At 38.4% G+C, this 9,164-nt stretch overlaps 1 protein-coding gene across 1 annotated transcript; it reads right to left on the reverse strand.

Annotated features, from left to right (window-relative positions):
* Positions 1-630: 630 nt before the first annotated feature.
* LOC111903582 (AP-3 complex subunit delta) lies at positions 631-4,581 on the reverse strand. Its single transcript, XM_052767038.1, has one exon. The coding sequence runs from the start codon at positions 4,440-4,442 to the stop codon at positions 1,725-1,727; it is 2,718 nt and encodes a 905-aa protein (XP_052622998.1). The 5' UTR covers positions 4,443-4,581; the 3' UTR covers positions 631-1,724.
* Between the last annotated feature and the right edge of the window lie 4,583 nt (positions 4,582-9,164).

A 9,164-nucleotide genomic window follows, 5' to 3' on the forward strand; every position in this document is an offset into this window, starting at 1 on the left:
GAATTTAATAAGTAAAAGAAAATGATCCATATATTTATATAAAACCTGTTTCATTAGAACAGCTACAAAATAAGTTGAGTCAGCATACCCAATTTTAAAAAGCTATTATCACAATGGAAATCAAGAGGACTATGTTGGCATATAGACATAGGATGAGGACTACTTGTGATCGATGCAAGACACTAACATTTCTTGAGTCTCAAAATCACCATTTTCAGATCCTGCCACGTGTACATTAACTTCTGACTAATGGCATACCAATATATTGAGAAATTTGGATATTCATAGAAAATCAAAGATTTAGAAGCATAGTCGTAGGTTTTGTTATTTGGACATGATTCATGTCTAGAAACTCGAGGGGTCAACTGCTTTATTTTTTTCTGCAAAAAAAAAATGTATCAAACCAGCAATCATTAAATGCATAATCTCAACTTATTTGAATCATATAATAAAATTACAAATATAAAAATGCGTTATATACTGCAATTTTTCATTCCATTCCATAATGGAAAGAAAAACAAAACACACCATGAGTGATAAATGAAAATTAACAAAAATATATTCAAGAATGGAATAAACCATTGAATTCTTTTTCTGATTCTATCATACCAAACACTAGGGTAAACTAACCTTTAACATTTTGAGGGGTAATAGAGCCTCATAACTGCAAAAATAAACCAATATATACAATTATTAAATTGGTAACATAATGAAAATGGAAAGGCAATGCTATTAAATCATAAAACTGAAAATGACCTGAGAGAAGAGCAGGGAAAAACTAACCTTGTAACTTTCCATGTCGAAACAAGTTGTGTGACACGAAATGGCACCCAGAAATTAGTCGTTTCATTTCTTAAAATAGAAAAAAAAAAAATTGAAGATTTGATCGAATTTAAGACTTGTTAGATTGATGCTTGATATATGTCACATTGCAAATTTTTTAGTAACATCATTAAAAATGTAAAAAGTAAGAAAGATAAAAATTTGTCACGTGTTTGCCATGTCAGATGTCACATTATTTAATGGAATGGAATGCGATAGAAAATTCTTGAAAGGACGTGATTCCCTCCATTTTGTTAATTTTCATTCACGTGTTCTTTCATTTGCATCACAGAATGGGATTGGGGTATTGTTAACTTGTTAATTAAATTGATTCCTTTTGAAATTTCAGAAATTTTAATTGGATTATAATCAAGTTTTCTAAAATTAACACGAGAATATATATTTTATTATATCTTGTTTGAGCTTTATTGTGCTTTCATTATGTTTAATTTTTTATGTTACTAAAAAATTAATGATGACGAAATAACATACACAATGGAGTTAAAATTATGCACTTGTATATACATGTAATACGAAAAATTCATATGAAAATTAATTCAAATACAAATAAGAGAAAGAAAGTTCCAAAATCCAAACCAGACATAAAACATAGAAAAATTCATGAGACAAAATAGGTAATACAACAAAAATATCAGGAGAAACACGATTTTACTATCAACTTGTCATATTTAAACACAAATAAGAAGACATGTAATATTCAAAAAGAAATGGTATAATGTCTTACAATCAAATCCATTATCCACCAACACAAAAAACTGTCATAACAAGCCAAAAACTCCACAACTCATATCTTGAAAAGAAAAGAAAAAATATACAAGCATAAATAAATAGTACAAGAACTCTAAAAAGTAAACTGACCTTGATGTCTTCTAGTAAAATGTCTACAAAAGGAAATCAGGAATTACTGGCTTTTGAATTTGAACAGCCACATTGATGCCTTCATCAGCTCTTTGTCTAGCTTTATGCCTTCCATGACGCCCACCACTTTTCTGTTTACTTTCTTCAACATTTTGATGCTTTTTTTCTTTACGATGTTTGCTTTTTCTTCTACTGGAATCACCAATTTCAGATTTCTCAACTTTTGAATGTGGTGCTGCTGGTGGTGGTGAATTTTCATTACCCAAAAGAACATCACGCACAGCTCCAGATATCAAATCATCATTTGATTCCGTTTTTGCCCTTGTGATAGGAAGCCTATCTCCTTCATCAAGTTTGACCACAACAGGCCTTGGCCTACTTAGATTTGACTTCCTTTTAAGAACTAAAGATTCTTCTGTAAGCCTGACAAGATCTTCCACATCGTTATCTCTCTCATTAGGATCATTTGCAGGTGGGAAACTTGTGGATGCATTTTGATTGTTGTCAGAAGGAAGATAAAAAATTCCATGTCGTTTTCGATGTTCAGAAAGTAGAGATGTAGATTCAGCAGCAGATGTTTCAGATGATTCTTCATTCTGTCTGATGGAAACAGAATCAACATCTGTCAAAACAGGCTTTACAAGAGAAAAGGATTCACTTATTGGTAACTCAACATCTGCACATATTGTGTCCAATTTTCCAAGATTGTCCTCGAGGAGTAACCCATCTGGGATGGGAACCCTTTCTTGAGCACTCAATGAAACTGGACCAAGATCCTCTGAGAGTGCATCATTGATTAATCTGATGAGAATTGAAGTTTTTAAAGCAACCCCGTCAATTATCTTTTCTTTGTTATCAAGATCACAAGATATCTCTTCTTGTGCCAATTGAGCTAACCCTAAAACATTCCGCACCCTTTCTTGAATTTCAACATCATGGCTTCCAGCCAATGGGCTTAGAGAAGTTAAAACGAGAATCAACATGTTTACAATTGACTCCTGTGTAAATGCATTCTTTTTGGACAAACTTGAAGAAGTTGTAGCAAGATCAACATCTGTTTCCTCTTCAGATTCTGAATATGTGAAATCAGGTTCATCAACAAGCTTTGAAGAAGAAGTTGCTGGTTTGTGGGGTAAGAGAAAGGAATGAAGGCAAAAGCTAAGGACTTTAAATGCAGAATGAATATATAAAGCTCTGATTGATGGAGACAAGAGATTAGCGCGTGGTTGTAGTAATGCTTCCATGATCTCAAATGGGTTCTTTGAAAACCAAACATACTCACCTGATACCCAAGCAGCTGCAGATAATATTCTGTGAATGAAAGGATTCCCAAGTAAAGCAGGATCAATCAATAGATCACGAGCCACACGAACAAGCTCTGGTCTAACATCTTTCACCCTCATGCCAATGTCTATCAACTGATACTCGATTTCTTCTCCATTTTGGCAATGTGGAATCCTTGCCATTTCCCCAAGAAGTGACACATACCAATCAAAATCGTTGATGATTTCGTATACATTTCTAGAACATGTTGATAGCATTGACCTTAGAATTTCGTTACAGAACTCGGGATCGGATTTGAGAGCATAGCCAATCAAAACCCTGCAGATTTCAATGACATTATCATCAGAAACCATTGACATCACAAGCCTCAATGCTTCCAGCCTTATGTTTCGGTCAACATCACTCAAAGATTTTATTACAACCTCTTTGTTCTCCAACACAGCCCATAAGTGATTTGGTGCAACAAGTAACAGACCTTGTAATCCAAGATACTTGAGATTTAAATCAGTATCCAGTAAGAACTCTTTGATTTTTGATACAGCAAGTTTCACAGCAAACTCATACTCATAGAAACTACTCACAATAGTTCTCACACATTCAAACACCAGAGATTTGGCCTCACTGCGCTTCATATGATCACAAATCGGTTCGACCACCTTCTTTGCTAACCTAGGCTCTAATTTAGCAAGTTTCGCAAAGATTTTCAAAACCTTGATCAACACCCAATTGTTCCTTGAATCAACTAAAATCCTATAAAATTCTGGTGCAAGAGGGAGATATGTTCTTGGTTCTTTACTAGCAAGCTCACAGAATACACCAACAGTAGCAGCAAGTGTTTGGGCATTATCGGTACTCTCTAAATTCTCAACTAACCGTTTGAAACAAACCCTAACAGCATCTGGATATTGGCTAAAAATCATCAATAAACACGCAATTGATTTCTTTCTAATGAAATTCTTAGAAGAAGTCAACAAAGTGAAGATATCCGGAGTTAAATCACGTGCAAAATCGGCCGTGCAGATGACGGAAAGGCACTCTAAGGCGAGACTTACCTCATGCTGGTTGGTAGAGGAGAGGTCTTTGCGGAGCTGATTGGTGAGGAGGAGGAGGACCTCGGTGGAAGGACGGAAGGAAAGGGACGCGGCCAGGTAACCGGTTTTTTTATGGGCGAAAGAAGGGGAGGAGGTGAGTTCTACGGCGTGGAAGGCGGCCCAGGACATGTCGAAGCCGTGCAGGGAGTGGAGGTAAGTGAGTTTCTGGAGAGCAGTGGATTTGGTTTGTAAGTCTGTCGATTTGATTTCACGGCGGATCTCATCTACAGATTTCGAGATGAAGGACGATTGAGCGGCGCCGGGAGTATGAAGACGGATACCTTTGATTAGATCGTCCAGGGTGCGTTGGAAGAGGGAGTCCATGAGTGAAGGACCACCACCGCCACCGCCGCTGCCACCGGACATTGTTTTCGCCGAATCGTAATCAAAATTCAACAAAACTGTAAACGATTGACGGATTGAGACAGTGTGGCGGGGGGCCGGATCCGTCCGTCTGCTAACAGGATGTGTTTAGACCCCTGACATCGATGAGAACAACCAAAGTACATGTCTTTCTTTTTTCTTACTTTTAATAAACTACTAGTTTCGTCCCTCAACTATACCACCGTAAAATTCTACCCCTAAACCTAGCGCCCTTGATAAATTTTCTTATAATTATGACAAACTATAATGGTATTACCCCCGCTTTGTAGGGTTTGTAAATTTGCTAATATATGAAGAGTAAGGACCAGAAATTGTTTTTGTTTAAAGTTAGAACATCTCCGACCTATTTTCAATTTTTTCCCTAAAAAAGAGTAAAAAATAATGTTTGATTTCGAACCCTACTTTATTTTTTACCTCATTTTTACCCTAAAAAAATGTATTTACAGTACATTCCATTATTTAAACTTACATAGATTTTCAAACACACCCCTCTACTAATTTATTTTTAACAAATATATAATCTATATTTTTTTCATTATATTAATATTAAATACAAAAGAATATATTTATAATAAACTTATAAATAAATATTATACATGTATTTATAAAAAATATTACACATACACACTTTTAAATAAATATTATACATATATTTATATAAATATTAGACATACACACTTTTAATTATAAGTTTTTGTAAAATACGTTATCGTTTTTTAAATTTTCAATATGTATTTATATTTTTATATGAATTTGATGAACAAAAAACAAATTTTATATTTATAATTAATTAATATAATTTAATATATAACAAAATATTAGAAGTATTGAATATTATATTTAAATTATAATTAGTAGGTAAAAATGAACTATAAATGTATAAATATATAAACAAAGGAACTAAAACCGACAACACAAAGTTCATCTCTATTTCGGGAGAAATGAATAGTATAACACCATATTTGGTGTAATACTATTCATATCCCCCAAAATGGGGGAGTGTTGGAGTAGAATGAGGAAAAATGTAACACCTCGGATTTCCAAGTATTATTTTATTCTTTATTTTTGGGTGATTGTGAGGAGACTCGGCGAGTTGAAGTCCAAACTCGCCGAGTAGGATCGCGGTTTTGTACGCGGGTTCGCGTCTAGACTCGGCGAGTCCACGCTGTTTAATAAAACCCTAATTTCCAGGGTTTGAGACATATTTAAAGGGGCTTATGGCCGTCATTTGCGGCCACCAACCCCAGAGAGAAACCCTAAAGAGATTTTGAGTGTTTTGGGAGAGAGAAGAGCCCATTGTTGACCTTTGAAGCTTTGTTTGGCAAGGCAAAGGAGATTCTAGCTAAGAGGAGGCAAGGGAGGTGGACATCCTTCGATTTTGGAGCTCAAAGCATCATCTTGGAGGTATATTTTGGCTTCCTTTTCTGTTGTCATGATAAACATGGGGGTTAGGGTTTCTTGACCCCTTTGTTGGTTAGATTTGATGTCCATTTCGTCCCTATTGGAGATGAGGCTTGGGATGAGATCCATAGAGGTCCAGAGAAGCTTTATTCCTTAAGCTTTATGAGGATTCATGGGAGTTTTGACCTAGAGTTATGAGATATGGGGCAAAAACATCATCTAGGAGCAAATAGTTGTTGCTTGAGCACCAAGGTTTGGACTTTACGTGATTATCATGCCTGGGGAGGCCAGATCTATGATTGTATGGAACAGATCTGACCTCAGAAGTGAGTTTGAGTTATGCATGGCATGGACTCGCCGAGTCTGAAGAACAGACTCGGCGAGTAGCATGAAGTTTGCCCGTAACCACTCAGCGAGTGGTCTTGTCGAGTTGAGGGGTCGACTCAGTGAGTCAGGGAGAGTCAGGGGGGACTGAGTCAAACCGGAACTCGCCGAGTTGTTCTTGAGACTCGGCGAGTTGAGTCGTGGTGGCCCCGCGATTTATGCCAGGAGAAACTCGTTGAGTCAGAGAAATACTCGACGTGTCAAGAGAGGATCCAAGGGAGTCAGTGGACACGTATACACTCGCCGAGTCGCCCTAGTGCACTCGCCGAGTCCGGTCAAAGTTGACCGTTGACTTTTGTTGACTTTTAGGGTTTGGTCAGCGACGTGACCTTTGGGCCAAGAGAGGGGTAAAATGGTCTTTTACCCTTAAGAGGGTGCCAAGAGAGGGGTGATTCTAGTATCGAGAGTTATATTCATGAGAGTATTTGCCTTATGTGTTAGGCGGTGGCGAGTTCGAGATTCAAGTGTGGGGATATCTGCTTTCTGCTTGCTAGGTGAGTCTTCTCACTATACTTTACCTTGAGTAGGTAACCAGAGATATGTGACAGATTATTTGTATGCTATGTATGTTATGTGTTGTACCACATTATTTCTATGTGATTTATGTTGTGCATGTTTACAGAGTTAGAACCGGAAGGTTCCCAGAGTTAGAACCGGAAGGTTCACAGAGTTAGAACTAGAGGGTTCATAGAGTAGGGTCCACGGACCCACAGAGTTATAGCCTCGAGTGGCTAATATGTGTTATGTGTGGTATTTTGGGGAACTCACTAAGCTTCGTGCTTATAGTGTTTTGTGTTATGTGTTTCAGGTTTCTCTCAGGATCACGGGACGGCACCGGCTCAATTGTACACACCAGAGAAAGAGTCATGTTTTGGAGGATCCTGGTTTATTATGCAAGTGAAAATGGGGTTATGTTTTGTAATTCGATTATGAATGAGATTTTAAGCAAAGTGTTTTTAAGAATTTAACGATTATTTTTCAATGAAAAATTGTTTTAAAATTTTCGGTGTTACAAGTTGGTATCAGAGCCTTGGTTTGAGGGATTCGGATGCACCTTCGGGTAAATCTGGACTCAAACTGAGGATTTAAGAAAAATTTTCAAAAAGAAATGTGTTTTTATAAAGAGAATAAGAGTTTTAAAGAGAAAGCAAAAAGAGCAGTGTGTACAATCAGCCAGAGCCCGAACGGTGATTTCCCAAAACACCCTTATTTTGTGTTATGAGATATTTGTGATATATTTTATGGGATAGTGTGCATGTTAGAGGCAGGCTAGGCAATTCATATTTTAGGACTAGAGTGGCCTGATTTGTGATGCCTTAGCCTAGGGTTGCTGATATATGTGATGTGCTTTTGAGTATGTGCTGAGCGAGAGTGTCCAGCAGGAAATCTTTAGGGGATTTGAGCAGGGAAGTAATATGGAAGAGGTATCTATATGAGCATATGAGGAGCTTGCCGAGAGGGTAGCCAAATGCCCACGTGGGGCGGAGTTGTTAAAGCTCAGTGATATCCATCACAAATAAGGAAGGTGAGTGGATAATAACCTAAGGAGGTTTTTCGTACTGAAGGGGACACTTCAATGCCTGAATGCTGCTTGCTTCGTGCTTTGTGGAACTCTTGATGATGGGAGTCAGCTACTAAGTGAATATGACGATATTCAAGAGGTAGATGGCTGGCATCATTAGGAACTCTTCAGCAGCTGATGGTAGAGAAGTGTGGGGATCTAGGCAGAGCCTAGGAGTAACCTTAGCCAGATGAGTGCGCTGGCAGAGTAGAGAATTTCACTGGGGAGCGAGCGCGTGCGATGGGATTGGTGAAAGAGCATTTCGAGTAGCTACTTAGGAGCTCCGGGATAGTCCGTGTGGAAAGTATGGGTAGATGTGGCAGGTAGTATGGGCCCGTACTACTGAAAGCAGAGGACCCATACTTGATACAGGGAGTATTCTGGAGGTTCTAAGGAACGGATTGAGGAGTGATGTTATGGTTCGAGTACCATACATTGGAGCGGATTGAGGAGTGATGTTATGGTTTGAGTACCATACATCGAAGCGGATTGAGGAGTGATGTTATGGTTCGAGTACCATACATCGGAGCGGATTGAGGAGTGATGTTATGGTTCGGGTACCATACATCGGAGCGGATTGAGGAGTGATGTTATGGTTCGGGTACCATACATCGGAGCGGATTGAGGAGTGATGTTATGGTTCGGGTACCATACATCGGAGCGGATTGAGGAGTGATGTTATGGTTCGGGTACCATACATTGGAGCGGATAGAGGAGTGATGTTATGATTCGAGTACCATACATTGGAGCGGATTGAGGAGTGATGTTATGGTTCGGGTACCATACACCAGAGCATATTGAGAAGAGATGTCATAGAATGAGTACCATGGTTCATAATGAATGATGCTTGTGGTTCCCCGGTTATCCGGTCATGATTAAGTTCGAAGAGGCGTCCTTTGAGAGGGAGATCGAGAGCCTCTCAGAGTATTTTAGTAAGGAGTCAGAGAGAGGGGAGAATTTCAGTCTGAGTTGAGCAATTAGTCGATAGAGGAGATGTCACCTTCTATGATCTGGGTGGTACTAATTATGTTCGTGTGCTAAACATGAGAAGCATGATGTTTAAGTTTTGGGTTTGGGGGTAAACCCTGCAGGTTGTCATTGATGATGATCTTCCACCAGAGTATCAGGTAGCATGTGTGCCGCGAGGCAGTGATTTATCATGAACAGATAGTCAGTTGGGACTGAGATAGTCGAGGACCACATTACACCTATTTGAGTATAGTAGGGTGTATTGTAGTGGTATTAGTGGGGAGTTCAGTCGAGTTTAGTAGTGCAGTGTGTTTTCTATCTATGTTGGGTATTGAATATGGGAGTGGGTCCCTGTTCTTGGGATGATCCATGTGTTGGAACATTGGTTG

The sequence above is a fragment of the Lactuca sativa genome, chromosome 8 (genome assembly GCF_002870075.4).
Source record: "Lactuca sativa cultivar Salinas chromosome 8, Lsat_Salinas_v11, whole genome shotgun sequence".
Lineage (NCBI taxonomy): Eukaryota > Viridiplantae > Streptophyta > Magnoliopsida > Asterales > Asteraceae > Lactuca > Lactuca sativa.

Bases quoted from the DNA above. Each gene is read 5' to 3' on its own strand.
- LOC111903582 (XM_052767038.1), bottom strand. From the start codon at position 4,442: ATGTCCGGTGGCAGCGGCGGTGGCGGTGGTGGTCCTTCACTCATGGAC.